Source organism: Electrona antarctica (assembly GCF_951216825.1).
Source record: "Electrona antarctica genome assembly, chromosome: 24".
Taxonomy (NCBI): domain Eukaryota; kingdom Metazoa; phylum Chordata; class Actinopteri; order Myctophiformes; family Myctophidae; genus Electrona; species Electrona antarctica.
The window spans coordinates 4319563-4335751 of record NC_136803.1 but is presented as its reverse complement, the minus strand read 5'-3'; the positions used below and the strand labels follow the sequence as shown (position 1 = coordinate 4335751).

The following is a 16189-nucleotide window of genomic DNA, read 5'->3' as shown; positions in this document are numbered from 1 at the left end:
TCATTTCCCTATATAATGCATTGTCGAATGAACATTAGCGACAACTCCGATTGACTCTATAGCGACATCTGGAAAAGAACAGAGAACTTTACTGTGAAGAATTAACCAGGGAAATCATGACTATTACTGCCAAGTCAGCAAGCAAGAGGGGCTCAAGGATGACCATGAAAGCCGGAACTAAGACCAGGCACAGAAGGGCGTCAAGGAAGCAGAACTATAGCGTCTACGTGCACAAGGTCCTGGTGAATATGGAAGGTAACCCTTTCACCATCTCTTCCAAGGCCATGGCGATCGTGAACTCCTACCTCAACGACAACTTTGAGCTCTTGGCCGGCGAAGCCTCTCGATTGGCCAACCGCAACAAGCGCTCCACCATCTCGGCCAGGGAGATTCAGTCCGCTGCCCGCCTCATCCTCCCCAATGGTATGGCCAAGGACGCCCAGTCTCAAGGCAACAAGGCTGTCAGCCGGTACTCTACCTCAGAGTAAACTAAGCCCAGTCTCAAGGCAACAAGGCTGTCAGCCGCTACTCTACCTCAGAGTAAACTGTCAGCTAAACCCTTCGTAAAAGCTGAGCACTAATAAAATAACAAGAACACAAAAACCAATCGTCCACAGATCTGTCAGTGTAACAACAAAACATCTCCCCACGGGAACATTGGCGCACAAAACATCAATGCAGACGGTTCTGTTCTGTGATGGATAGAGATGATTATATACTAATAATGAAAATAGCAGATCTACAAGCTCACAATGTGTGCATTGCATGTGACCTGATATTTTTTAAGCTATTTTACAGTGGGGGGGGGGGGGGGGGGGGGTCCACAGCCAAAGACTAAAGCTATGTGGGGTCCTTGCCATGGAGATCTTTGGAAACGCCTGTTTCAACCGAAGAGATCAATCATGGCCAGTGGTCCAACAAAACCCAGGCCATGATGCTGCAAGACGGCAAAGATGCAAGAGTATGGTCTACACCATGTATTGCAAAGTGGTCAGCCAAGCAGAGCAATTGAGGGAGGCGGAGAATGGTCTGAATTATCATGCTGACATTGCGGGGACAGTCGCCCAGGGCAGGCAGGCAGGTTGATCCACCAGAACGAGCTGGAACAAGGCTATAATCCAAAGGAGAGAGGAGGAAATCTGGCATGTCAAGGCCTTGAACAAGCAGGGCTATAGTATGAGCTGGGATCATGCCAACGAAGGGCACTGATCTGGGAAAGACATCAAACCTTCACGCACGGAGGTACAGCCAACTTTGAACATGCCCTGACCTGGTAGTGGTGACAACCAGATTCGGTCTCATTTGGTAGATGTGGTGTGGAGCAGGAAAGAAAGGAGGGTCTCTTGATGTTTCATCCATTGTCAGGACAAGAGCAGAGTGACATCATGACAGAGATGAGCAGCAAAGGTGGTCCAGAAACTGGGAGATGCGGGCGGGCCTTAACCACTTTAACCTTGACATCCCTTATTTTGGGGATGTCATTATGCAGAAGAAATTAAACCAGAAAAGAATCGGAAATGTTCAAAATAATTTAGAAAAAGAGTGGATTTGTGTTTAGTGGTTAAGAACCAGCTCTAATTCCCAGACATAACCCACACAAGATCTTGTCCTCTGTAAGAACTCAGGTGGTTCTGATGGAGCTTACAGTATCCTGCGGCAGGAGATGATTGAGAAGGAAACATCAACTCTTTTCGCTTTTTTTTTAACCAGTAGTTAGTTTTTTCCCCCCGAATAGGCTGAAACCATTCCAATATTTTGGTCAGAGGTAACCTCACCATCTCTTCCAAGGCCATGGCCATCATTAACTCCTTTGCCAACAAAGCTTTGCCGGTGAAGCCTTTCAATTGGCTAATCGCAATCAGCCCTCCACCATCTCAGCGGAGGGAGATTCACTCCGCCACCTGCCTCGTCCTCCCCATGAGCTTGCCAGGCACGCCCAGTCTGAAAGCAACAAGGCTGTCACCAATCTTTTTTTTTTCCCACCCCCTCGTTCGGCCATCTTGCCCAAATATGGCGTAAAAAATCATAGAGGACTGATGTCATAGAGATCACAGAGATCACTTCATAGGATCACAGACAGTGTCAAGTAACTAAAGTAATATATTACTTTTTTTCCTGGTACTCAACTTCAGTGTAAACTGTCAGCTAAACCCTTAATAAAAGCTGAACACTAATAAAAATAAGAACAAGAAAACCAATCATCAACAAAACATTTCCCCACGGGAACATTGGCACACAAAACATCAATGCCAACTACCAGGAGGAAGAACAAACTGTTCTTTTTCTGTTTAGTGATGGATAGAGATGAAGATAATACAAAGAATCAAAAATTGTGAAAATCTACAAGCTCACAATGTGTGCAACACATATGACCTGTTAGACCAGCTATTCTTTTAAGCCTATTTTGCGATGCGGGGTCCACAGTCACAGACTGGCTATGTGGGGTCCTTCAAGGACCCCACATCATTTCAAAGATTTACATGGCAAGGACCGTCCTTGCAATGGAAAACTTTGGAACTTTGGAAACTTTGGAAATCTTTTGCCCGGGAGGCAGATGAGGCAGATTTTACTAGGCATAGCATAATCTTCCTATAATACCTCACACTACCTCGTCTTGTGTCTCTCTAGAAGCCTTAATATTCCAAACGAGGTGCTTGCTGAAGTCAAGAAATGACCACAGAAGATCGACGTTATGATCAAAACCATGTAGAGCGCCGTAGATTTCGAGTTATGAGCCGTAAACGACGTGCGCGAAACCGGTCTAGGATCGCTGAAGAAGGAACATTATATGGTTTAATATCAATAATAAAAAATCACACCCGTGTGAACTGAGTGGTGCAACTACACATTTATTGTTATAGTTCCTGTACATTAGAACCAGGAAAGCATCTGTGTCATAAGTACTCTCTGTGATGTCAGTGACGTCACATACTAACCATAGCAACCATGCTCGTTTTTTTGGTTGCTAACCATAGCAACCATGCTCGTTTTTTTGGTACGAACAAACACGGGTACAACGCCAGTTGTTGGAGTGGTTTGCACCACTCAAAAATGACCTAAAGACGCCTATACACTTCCAACACTTCCAAGGCACCCCGTGGTTTTGATTCTAAAGCTGTGTATAAACACATCATTAGCATAATTAGTGTTAATTAACTGAAGAGATGAATCATGGTGGGTGGTCAAACAAAAACCAGACCAAAACCACATGATGCTGAAAGACAGCAAGAGAAGGCTACACCATGTATTGCAAAGTGGTCAGCCAAGCAGAGCAATTGAGGGAGGCGGAGAATGGTCTGAATTATCATGCTGACATTGTGGGGACAGTCGCCCAGGGCAGGCAGGCTTGGGTCGGGGTTGGTCTACCAGAACGAGCTGGAACAAGGCTATATAAATCCAAAGGACAGGAGGAAATCTGGCATGTCAAGGCTGTAGCCATGAACAAGCAGGGCTGTATGAGCTGGGATCATGAAACAAAGGGCACTGACCTGGGAAAGACATCAAACCTTCACACACAGAGTTACAGCCAACATTGAGCATATTGCCTTGTCCTGGAAGTGATGACAACCAGATTCTGACCCATTTGGCAGGTGGTGTGGAGCAGGAAAGAAACGAGGAGCAAAGGGGATCAGCAACTGATGATTTACTTTCTTCCGCATAATGAAAACCACCCAGGTTAAGAAGCAACTCTAATTCCCAGAGGACACCAGCTTCACATATGATTTTGTTCTCTGTACAAAGCATGTGGTAATAGAGGATTGAGCAGGAAACATCAGCGCAAGCTTAATTAATATCAAGGCTTCATCATCTAAAAAATATAATAGTCAAAGTCAATCTGGCTGAAATAGCTGATCTACAACCTCATGACGCATCGCGATGCCACTTGTCGTGCATTTGTAGATCTAATATTTTCAGAATGCTTAAGACATATCAAGCTCTCATCTTTAACAAAAAAAGATGCAGTAGCCAATCTTTTTTTCCCTCCCCTCGTTCGGCCATCTTGCCCAAATATGGCGTCAAAAATCATAGAGGACGGATGTTATAGAGATCACAGGTATCACAGTCATGCAGGAGCCATGACTTTGTACCAAGTCATGGCCAACGTGTGAAATGAAATGATTACTATATTTACCCAGGGTATCTGGGCTAAGCTCAAGAACTTGTTTCCAGCCAGGCCCTGCTCATAGAACATTTCATCGTAGTGGTTCAATGCCTTGTTCAAGGGCACTTCAGCGGTGGTAATTTGAACGTGTCGGACCGCTGATTCGAACTGGCGACCTTCCGGTATCAAGACCGCTCCGCAATCCGTTCGGCCACCGCTGCCACGAATATCTATGAAAGTTAGAAAGATGCAATCCTGGGGAATATCCAATCAGATGAGGGGAAAAAAGTGTATCCTGTGGAATTCTAGGCAGGGGGTTGTAATTGCTGAGTCCAGACTCAGATGCACCACACTGCCTATCTATATTACATATTGTGATGTCACTGTATACTGTCCAATCATATGTGTATTCTGTGGACTTAGGCAGGGGGAGTGTAATCTTTGTCTAATCAGAGATGAGAGGAAAAAATCACACCCGTGTGAAGTGAGGGGCGCTAATATATTAAAGTCTAACTCATGTTGATTAGGTGAAGTAATGGTGAACATTAAACGCCATTAACAAAGGGACAATATGATGTAATGAGCCACATTATGACGTCAATCTTCCCTTCATTGTCGATGGCGTTGTCAAAAGAAACATTGAACTAAAGACAAACATTAAACCTGTATATTGGAGGGGCTATGCGCCTCAAAAAGACCAGGGCAATAGTCTGTTTGCCTATCGACAACCACATAGTAATTACACTTTTAAACGTGTTAAAATTGGCCAACCAAAAGTGGTGAGTGATATTGTCTTTTAGACGAATATTTAGGTTGAAAGTGGTGGCGGCGGTGGCTCAGGGGTAGAGTGCCTGGATGGAAACCGAAAGGTTGCCAGTTCGAACCCGGGCTCCCCCAGAGTTACTGTCGAAGTGTCCTTGAGCAAGACACTGAACCCCTAATTGCTCCCGATGTGCTAGTTGGTGCCTTGCTTGGTTTCTGTTGCCATCGGTGTATGAATGGGTGAATGTAATGCACAATCTCTGTAAAGCGCCTTGGATAAAGACGCTATATAAATGCACCATTTACCAAAGTGTTGAGGGAAAAAAAAAAGGTTTTATGTCTGTATCTCTGTATCTCTGTATAGATTCTTATATAGCTTCTCTTTGTGTTTGCAGGCTGCCTGTTTGAGAGGAAGCTCTGTGGCAGGGACCAGCTGTGCTCCGACGGTCAGTATACATTATCTCCATCCGACTTCACAATGTACACCAGCTACTGTTTATTTCAGATGATTTGTCACTGCCTCAACAGTGACTATTCCTCCTTGGGTCAAGCAGATGTATATAATACAATTCAAATAATTTACAATAAAAAAAGGAATAAAACTTCAGTCATTTCCAGAGTGCCTGCCAATTACAATTTACAATTTAAGCATTTAGTAGGCACCGACTTCTCAAAGTGGGGGCTGCTTATTGTGTGTGCTTATAGAGGGTCTATGTATAGGGGGAGATGGGGCCCCTAGGGGGCTTTCATGGTTTAACCCATTTTAGGCCTGTCGAAATAAAATAAAAAGTCTTCTGAAAGAATATATATTCAAAGATTTGTGCTGCATTTTCACGATTTAAAAAAAATAGCAGACCTACAAGCTCGTAGCGCGCCACTCGGTGGCGCGCTATGAGCTTGTAGATCTGCTATTTTTCAATAGCTAAAGTATAACATAATGCTTAGTTAAAACACCAAAAGGGGTTCCCGCCCAGAATGGGTTAATGAACATTTTGATCCAAACGGTTTCTGATGATCCAGCCTTCCATAGTTCTCTTCCTCTGTTTGCTATTTTCCATCTTTCTCAATTTCCTCCCTTACCGCTTCCGACTGCCCTTCCCTGACAATTGCTGGGCGGGCAGCCATAATCCTTTTTTCTTTTTTGCGGGCTGTTATTTTCTTCTGTTGCGGTGGTTTGGTCATGGCTGCCAGTTCCCACCTGATGTTGTGTGGGAGTCCCGACTGCTCCAGCTCGTACCGAATAACCGCTAGCTTGCATAATGTCTTCAGACTAGGGTGTAAATCTAAGACGTACAGGCCGTCGTGTGTGTTGTCCCCTCCGAAGAGGACGACGCGTTCTCCCACCATGCAACAGCACACCCTAGACATCCTGGAAAACGGGCCTTTCCCCTTGGGCTCAACCCTCTTCCAGGAGAGGTTCTGCGAATTGAATTTCCACAGATCGTTGAAGGGCGATTCCGGAAAGTTGTAGGCACCAAATATGTACAGTTCTCCATTGTAGGCAAACGCTGAATGTTGTTCTGGAAGACACTGTGCAGAAGGCGTGCTCAGCCAGGAGTTGGTCTCTGTATCAAACACACTGATGTTCTTGTAGTGGTCCCCCTGGTGCCCTTGGCCCCCGAATACAAACATCTTTGTCCCAATGATGGTGGCGGAGTGACGGGATGAAGCATGTGCCAGAGTTCCTCTGGTGGTGATTAAAGACCAGACCATCGTTGTGGTGTCCAGCTTGTAGATGTCATTGGTGTATCCCGTCAGTTGGGTGTATCCTCCATAGATATACATGACCTTCCCCAAGACACAGGCCGAGTGGCTGATCCTCTTCTCGGGAACGGTCCCGGACACCTCAGGCTTGGACCACCTCTCTGTGTCCACGTGAAACGCGTACAGTTCGTTGCAGGAGCCCCCCATGTACTTTAACCCTCCCCAGATGTAAATGATGTGTCCCATCAGCACAGCTGTGTGGCCGTGGCGCTTGGTGGGCACCTCAAGGGGACATTTTGGCTGAAGCCTCTTCCAGCGCAGAGACACTGTGTTGAGGACGTGGACGTCGATGTGACGCCTGCCATAGCAGTTCCCGCCGCAGGTGTACACCAGGTTCCCCAAGGCAACGGCAGCCTGATGGTGTCTCTCTTGTCCGTCCAGATGCAACGTCCAGCACAACATTTGTTGTTCAATTTGACAGATATAATGTTGCCCTGAAAGATAATGTAGTAATGTAGTGTGCGATTCAGTGGCGAAAAACAGTCTGCAAAGCCAATTGGTTGGCTATCAAGGAAGCTGATGCCTGTTGATGTCCCTGGTTTTGTCAAATCGATGACCAGCCCAGGAAGGCCGTGGGAATCCACACACTTTAACGTTGCGGGAAAAAATGCTAAATGCTTTCATATATCTGACTCTTCATTTTAAAGACATGATTGTGATGACGTCATTACTGACTGTATGTGGTATTTTACTTTAGTTTCTTATATTATGACATACTAGAGCGGTGCCCGTGGGGCCTCTACAGCCTACTTGGAAGTTGGAACGATGCAAGTTGGAAATGAATGCCCCACCCATGCAGATTTTATGGCTGTGTCCCTTTTATGCCCATATATGGAGTTCTTTGTCAGGCATGCCCAAATATAGCTGTCACTTCGTGCCGCACTATATGAGCTTGTAGATTTTTAAGCGTAACATTTGTAACTAAACTCTTTGCTTCTGGGGGTCCCTGGCTGGAACACAACTATTTTGAGATGGGTCTGTGGCCAAATACAAATACTGTTGGGTGTCGTTACCATGAGAACCACTGATTTAGAGACATACGTTTTTCAGTACCGTAAACATTGTAGAATCGCCTCAGGTCCTAATGGGTTAACAAAGTATAGATCGTGCTTCACCCATTTTGGCTTGACGTCGAAATTAAAAAAATGTCTTGAAAATCCCGACAGTTTTCTGAAACCCCTTATGTTTCTGTATCAGTGGTGCTCAATATTTCATGTCAAGAACCCCAAAAATTATATACTATGCCTGTGCCCCCCCCATCTGAAAATATGTTGTTCCAGGGACCAAAGATTTGAGTTAAAATGTTCACTCTGTAATAATATATATTCAAAGATTTGAGGCACATTTTCACGATTTTTCAAAAAGTTCATAGCGCGGCACTCGGTGCCGCGCTATGAGCTTGTAGATCTGCTATTTTTCAACAGCTAAAGCATAACATAATGCTAACACCAAAAGGGGTTCCCGCCCAAAATGGGTTAAGAGTGTGTATAGCATATTATGTATATGCCGATTAAACCATTAGTTTTGGGCCACTGGATCAAAACAACATCAAATACTGTGCTAACAGAGTGTCTAACAGAATTAGATATGATTTCTGATGTGCTCCACGTGGGTTTTGGGATGAGATATTTAGCCGTGCTGAAAACGCTGCCATATCTCAAACAATGCATCCCCATGAGTGCAAGATCACCTACGCATGAACTAACGTCTCTCAAAAAAACATGTTTTCTTGTGCATTATCACAGGCGTAGTACAGTATTAGTGAAATATTATGTGTGCCATCACATAAACCGAACTGTAATGTGTGTTACGTATTATGTAGTTTAATTGTGTGTGTGTGTGTGCGTGTATCACTGTGCCCTTGAGCAATGGGTGTCATCCGCAGCTTACACAGCGACATCATGGGGATGATAATTACGGGCACATTTTTACACAATTTAAAGTTAATCGCTTGAACTGCAGCATCCCTATTCATGGGGGAATTTGTAAACTAATTAGCTGATATTAGTTTACTAAGTACAGAGGGCTTACGTGGTTAAATAAAACACCCCAGATTTGTCGATGCAGTGTTCAAGTCTCTAGAGCAGTGGTTCTCAACCAGCGGTCTGGGGACCACCAGTGGTACTTGAGGGGTTTCCAGGTGGTCCCCAGCTAAATGATGGAGAGTTGGTAGGACCAAATTGACACATATGGATCCATATGGTTCCCATATGGGCCCATATTTGGTTTCATCGTACATTTTCAAGAGTTAAATTATTGTTAAAGATCTGCATATCAAATGATCTACTAATCAAATGATTCCTGAGCACGGCACGGCTGCAGCTCACTGCTCCAAGACATGGGTCAAATTTCACTTCGGTAACGTGTGTGACAAATCGTATGACTTTGACTTTGCATTACTTAATTTACAAGAAGTCCACAATTAGAGGATGTAAAATAATTGTTATTTTGATCAATATTTGCCTGTTATCTCTCCTGTGGTACCACATCAATACAGCATAGAATTGTGGACAAAATCTTATCCAACGACATACAAAATATTCTAAGTTTTGCGTCTGAAAGGCATCAAATGGTGGTCCGTGGCTCAAATGCAGAATTAATACTGGACCTTCATATGAAAAACAGTTGAAAACCACTGCTCTAGTATTTTTTGGCATGTTCTGCACTGTACAGTCCACATTATACTTAAGCCATTTTAGGCGGGAACCCCTTTTGGTGTTTTAAACATTGTTATAATTTAGCTATTGAAAAATAGCAGATCTACAAGCTCGTAGCGCGCCACCGAGTGGCGCGCTACGAGCTTGTAGGTCTGCTATTTTTGAAAAATCGTTAATGTGTGGCGCAAATCTTTATAATATATTCTTTCAGAGCGAACGTTTTTAACTCATATCTTTGCTTCTGGGGAGGGTCCCTGGAATTTTCAGATGGGAGTCCGCAGCCAAATTCAGACAATTCTGGGGGTCCTTGACATGAAAAAGGTTGAGCACCACTGACATAGAAACTTTAAGCTTTAAAGTTTAAACTTTAAGCTTTGAAGGCCAAATCTCACCGGAGGATATAAACACTACTGCTGCTGGCATTTTAATGTGCCAAACAATCCTGGCAGATATACAGTAACACTACAGCAATGTGTTCTCTGCAGAGTTTATGACTTTTATCAAAAGACGGTCGGTCCTGTGCCAGTCGAAGATGGCATTGCGGCGCATTCTTGTGAGCTCGTACCGTTCTCAAATGGCCGAATATATATGTATATCCCGTTATTATTCTATATAAAAAAATATTAATTTAATTCCTGAGATGGGAAAATATGTTTTTCTGTGAGTTAAATATGTGCACACTGCACAAATGTGCTGACCGGATCACATTTGGGCAAGAGGCTTTGGCTGTTTTTAGCCCAAGGAGTGTTTTTCGTGCAAAACTAATGCTTGGAATGGATTCAGAATCATGAAGACCCCCTAGTTTGACACATTACATGCTTCTTAAAGCATAATTAAAATTTGATTTGTTTTGCCATATATGTTTTTAATGGTGCCCTGAATTTACCATGATCCACAATTTATATAATACTCTATTTTTAATATGTTATTTGGATGAACCTAAGGATCATAAAGAAAACATGAACGATTACTTTTGCAATTTATTTTGGGTCAAAAAAAGAAATCCAAATCGTACCGGTTTCGTGGAACGACTCACAAAAAACAAACAAAAAGAAAATGTTACACTCTGTAGTGTAGTGTAGTGTAGTGTGTAGTTGCACCATGTGGGATCAGATCACTTCCGTCCACCGTGTGTCTCTCCCACACTGCCCTCCCTATTAACTCCAGTGTTTGTCTCCGTGAAGGTTTCATCAAGGGGCTGCTGTTGTCTCTTAATGTTCTCTCACCCCAGGACAGGAGGAAACAGTATTGCTATCGGGTAAAGTGGTAAACAACAACCCCAACATGCCTCAAACAGACAGTTCGCTGTGGGCTCCCTGTACAGCCTGTCGAGTCATTTCTCATCAACAAAAAAACTGCTGGGAGACAGAATGAAGCAGGGAAAAGAGAATGGAGACCGTAAGAGAGAGAAAGGAAAAGGGGGGGAGAGATCCTATACAAAACAGAATAAGAGAAAGACAGAGATGTGTTGAATAAACCATGCAAAAAAGAGTGAGTGAATATAACTCTTCATATCAAATCAAATGTATTCATATAGCACATTTAAAACACAACTCATTGTACCGAAGTGCAACACTAAATGCAAAGCAGAACAGAAGAGAACAGTCAATCATATAGACAACATTAAATTAAAATTAAAAGGTAAAAATAGCTTATTAACCTTATTAAGCATAATAATCAATTATCGGGGGAATCCGAAAAGATTCTTGCCCAGATGTGGGCATCACATTTGTGATGAAGGCTATGGCTATTTTTAGCCCAAGCCCAAGCAGAATGACGTTTTGAGAATTTTGCCTTATAGGCTGTTAACCCCTATAATGCCTATATTGCATGCATTGATACTTTTACTCAAGTACAAAATGTGAGTACCTTTTCCACTACTGGCGTGCGTACAGTACGTGCTTATGTCTGTTCATACATGTTCATACTGTACATGCTTGATGTGCTGCTGGTGTGTGTTTGTGTTTGAGTGATGGGGGTCAGGTGTACTGCCAAGGCAATCAGCCAACCCACTGAGAACACGTCCACTATGGTGTGTTTTCTTTCTGTCCTCTTGTGTGAGCTTGTAAATCGTCTACTTTCGGAAAACGTTTAAAACGTGACATTTTCTAAACGTTCTCTTATTGTCGTGGGAGTGATTACATCAAAGCTCAGGACACCACCGTTGCATGGAAACAGCGTTTACTGTTTGCAGACGTGGACAGGCCTTTCCTGTGGGATGTTATGGATATGCCAGGAGTTCAATCACGATGCGCATGTCGTGCGTGTGTGTGTGTGTGCACAGGCACGCACGCACCTTGAACGTCACGCTATATAAGCATGCATATTGCACACACGCGCACGTGTTCATTCTGCCTGTATAGAAAGCGTGGGAGGGTCAAATATGAAGTGGAAATTGCGTGCATTTGTGGTCAAGCGCATGATGATTATAGGTGACATGTTTGCCATTCGATTATGTATACGTACACATTATGGGGGCGTGTGCACGACGGCGCAGTCTGTTTGTACGAATGTAAAATGTAGGCATTGTACTCCTGAATCAAACTGAAAGAGAGAGAAACAGAAAGAGAGATTGAGATATCGTCAGAGATAGACACAGACAGTCTAATGGCTAATTTATTCTCACAAGTATGAATCGCGCTGAAGAGAGACAGAGAGACAGAGAGAGAGTAAGTAGACGAGATAATTTAGAGATTGAAGGAGAGCTAGAGAGGCAGAGACGACAAAATTGACGGGTGAAAAGGAGAGAGGACTTTGAGCAATAGAGGACGGTAGAAGAGATAAAAGAGCAACGCAAAGTGGCAACAACAGAGAGCATTAAAGAGACATATCGAGTGATTGGAGAGAGAGAGAGAGAGAGAGAGAGAGAGAGAGAGAAAGAGAGAGAGAAAAGGGGGGCGGGGGTGGGAGGGGGAGAGTGTCAGAGCAAACGTAAACAAGGCCTCTCTCCGTCAGCGGTGCTCGACCAATCCCAGCTCACCTTCTGTGTCTCTATGACAACAATGACATCAACTGCCTGACGACTGAGTGTCTCCCTCATGTGTAAGAAAGATTGGGGGGGAGGAGAGAGCAAGGTGATGACTCACCAAGAGCTACACACCAGGTGTGTGTGTGTGTGTGTGTGTGTGTGTGTGTGTGTGTGTGTGTGTGTGTGTGTGTGTGTGTGTGTGTGTGTGTGTGTGTGTGTGTGTGTGTGTGTGTGTGTGTGTGTGTGTGTGTGTGTGTGTGTGTGGGGCGACTACAGTGTGTGTGTGTGTGGGGGCTGTGCGACTACAGTGTGTGTGTGGGCTGTGCGACTACAGTGTGTGTGTGTGTGTGGGGGCTGTGCGACTACAGTGCGCGTGTGTGTGTGTGCACGTGTCTTCCTTTATTGATGGGCTTATGCCGTTGGTTTCCGCCGCCTCAGTGCACCTTGGCATCGATTGTACGAGTCTCTGTATTCCCTCATTTTCTTTTTATGACTGTGGCGGAGAACGCTGCGCTGTCTAATGGTCTGAGAAGTGTTGAGAGCTGGTGACTCCGAAGGCCATTTGCATGGATTAAAGTTCTCAGTCGCCACGACTGATTTCAGTCATTTGGCTCCCATAGAAGCCAGCGTGTCTTCTGTGAACGCATGCTGCCCACTAGGCAGCGTGTCTTCTGTGAACGCATGCTGCCCACTGGGCAGCGTGTCTTCTGTGAACGCATGCTGCCCACTGGGCAGCGTGTCTTCTGTGAACGCATGCTGCCCACTGGGCAGCGTGTCTTCTGTGAAAGCATGCTGCCCACTGGGCAGCGTGTCTTCTGTGACAGCATGCTGCCCACTGGGAAAATAGCAGATCTATACCGTACAAGCTCGTGTAGTCGAGCTTGTAGATTGGCTATTTTCGGCCACTAGTCATTTCGGGATGGAAGGGTATTTGAAGTGATCAAACTAGCAATAGAGTTTATAATACAAGTTTAGAAGCATCTTCCAGAAACATGAATGGCCTCAGAAATGTCATAAAAGCTTCACATCTGTGATTTCTTCACAGATTGGTCGGCCTAAACGGTATTGTCTGCCTGCAGGAAAACACCACAGCAGCATCATCATACAGGGGATGCTAGAGGGGAAAAAAGCAAAAACTATATATATTGGCTTAAAGGTTGTCTATATCAGGGGTTCTCAACGTTTTTGGCCGGGGACCCCCGGAAATGCTTTGGCAATGTCTCGGGACCCCCGCCCCGCCCCCTCCCGACCCCCAATATAAATTGACTGCTACAATAACCTTAAACCATTTTGGGCGGGAACCCCTTTTGGTGTTTTAAGCATTGTTATAATTTAGCTATTGAAAAATAGCAGATCTACAAGCTCATAGCGCGCCACCGAGTGGCGCGCTACGAGCTTGTAGGTCTGCTATTTTTGAAAATAAAATTTTAAAAAAATCTTTTTTTTTTTCTTTTTTTTTTGGAAAATAATTTGGGGACCCCCTAAAATAATTTGGCGACCCCCCGAGGGGTCGCGACCCACGGGTTGTGAACCCCTGGTCTATATGACCTTTAATTAAACGACAGTTTCGTTTGCCAAAAATAATTTGGTCTAAATGGTCTGTTACTCCTTTTTCTTCACCTTGTAGGTGGTTGTACTTTTAAGTAGCTTACAAATAACCATAAAAAAACGCATGAAAGAAAATCGTGATTTAACATCGTGTATCATGATACTGCTTGAAAACATATTGTGACATTATATTTTTCCATATCGCCCACCGCTATAGATCTACAAGCTCAACGTGTCGCATCGAGACGTCGTGTTCTGAGATATTAATAGTGTTCGTATGACTAATTAGAGCATTAATTGGTTTCTGCCCAATAAGTACCTCATTGTCATTCTCATCAAGCCATGCATTGACCCCTCGCGCCCTGTAGACGGGGTCATTAACCCATTCTGACCTGAGATCAGATTCTAAAAATGTCTTCTACATCCTGACAGTTTTCTGAAAAAGCTATGTTTCTATGTCAGTCGTTCTTCGATTTTTCAAAAATAGCAGACCTACAAGCTCATAGCGCGCCACTCGGTGGCGCGCTATGAGCTTGTAGATCTGCTATTTTTCAATAGCTAAAGCATAACATAATGCTAACACCAAAAGGGGTTCCCGCCCCAAAAGGGGTTAATTGTCATCCCAAGGGGTCATCACTATGTCCGTACACACGGACAAAATGTGTCCGTGCAGCAAGACTTGGTCTTGTCCGTTGCAATTTGCAATTGCACTTTCTTTTTTTACACAGCATTATAATGTTCTTATTTTGATAAAACCCAATTACTTAACGTCAAGTCTCCAGGTTTTCTTCTACGGCACTTATCTACTACGACACTATGGCACATTCGGAATCCAACTAGTACTTATGCTTCTCAAATGTTTCATTTGCAAGGACCCCCTTAACACTTTAATCGCTCAGGGTTATTTCATCCATTACATTATAGCGCCCATTCGATTTATAAACACGGGCCCCTTTTCCGGACGGACCGGAAGTTGTTGTTGATGTGTGTGTGTGTAGCAGCTAACAATAGCCACACCACTCTAGAGTCGATCGACAACAACGGGAGACAAGAATAAATCTATCGCGACTAGCGACTGGACCGCGGAGCGCCGTCTAACACAGGATCTTTTTTCATAATTAACGTTTTAAGATTTTCGTTTTCATCAGCTAAACAGGGGAGGGAGTTTTTCGATGACATCTCACTCTTGCGCGTCACTGAGGATTGCCCAACAGGTGCTCCCAGGCTGTGGAGCCATGCGATCCGTTCTCATATCAATAAACTTCGTCTTTTGGACAAGACTTCGTCCTGGGCGTCGGGCGTTACTAATAGAAAGGACAAAGAACTTTCCTGGGCGATGGGAGTGTTAACTATGAGAGTGTACAAATGGAACCAAATGTACCCGTAAGGTCCCATCGGGATAGAGGTGTTTCATCATAAGATAAAGTCGATCTCAGAATAACTGAGTTGAGTACTCCGATTTTTTTACCTAAGAAAAAGTGTCAATACCGCAATGTAAAGAATACTCTGTTACAAGTCTGGAATTTACTTGCGTAAAAGTGCAAAAGTATTGGTATCAAAATGTATATAAAGTGTAATGTACATAAAGTACCACAATTAATTATACCTCAAGATTCAAGATTGCTTTATTTGTCATTCTTTCCAACTGCAGCAGCAGAAAAAAAAACGAAATTATGTTTCTCCTAGTTAAAAGACAACACAGACTCATACAAGAATAAATATATCAAGTGCAAGACAATACTCTGAATATAAATAAGTCCTAAAAAACCACAGGAATCCATAAAGCACAGCCAGATAAATAAAATAAAACATTTAAAAACTGAACATAGAGTTCATGTCCTCAAAAGTCTGATCGCCTGGGGAAAGAAACTGTTCCGCATCCTTTCCGTCCTGGCACTGATGCTCCTGTACCGTTTGGTCCGTTTCCCAGATGGCATAAGGGAGATCAGGCTGTGAGAGGGGTGGGGGGATCCTCAATGATAGGATCCGACAGGAAGCACGCACATCTCAAGACATTCTGCAGGTGCTGGTCAAAAATATACGTACATTGAAAAAGGAAGGGATGTCCGCACACTGAGTTGTAGCTCCCAGGAAGATTGATTTATTTGTTAATAAATAAATACATCTTCCTGGGAGCTACAACTCAGTGTGCGTGTGCGGACATCCCTTCCTTTTTCATTGGATCCTCAATGATGCCAGTTGCTCTCCTCATGCATCTCTGCTGGTCTGCCAGGGAGGGCAGCGAGGTACCGATGATCTTGCTAACTGTTCTCACCGTCCTGTCCAGCTGTTTTCTCTCCTCAGCTGTGCTGTTTCCATACCAGGAGGTAAAGCAGTAGGTGAGAATGCTCTCAACAGTGCCTCTATAGAACATGGTCAGGGCTGGGA

At 44.0% G+C, this 16189-nt stretch overlaps 1 protein-coding gene across 2 annotated transcripts in view; it reads left to right on the top strand.

Annotated features, from left to right (window-relative positions):
- The window catches only part of LOC306917274 (receptor-type tyrosine-protein phosphatase-like N), a 60293-nt gene that overhangs the window by 11806 nt on the left and 32298 nt on the right, over window positions 1-16189 (top strand). For both annotated transcript variants that reach the window (XM_079495415.1, XM_079495414.1), the window contains exon 2: window positions 5260-5310. In XM_079495415.1, coding sequence (XP_079351541.1) covers window positions 5260-5310 — 51 coding nt within the window. The remainder of the gene's footprint in view (window positions 1-5259; window positions 5311-16189) is intronic.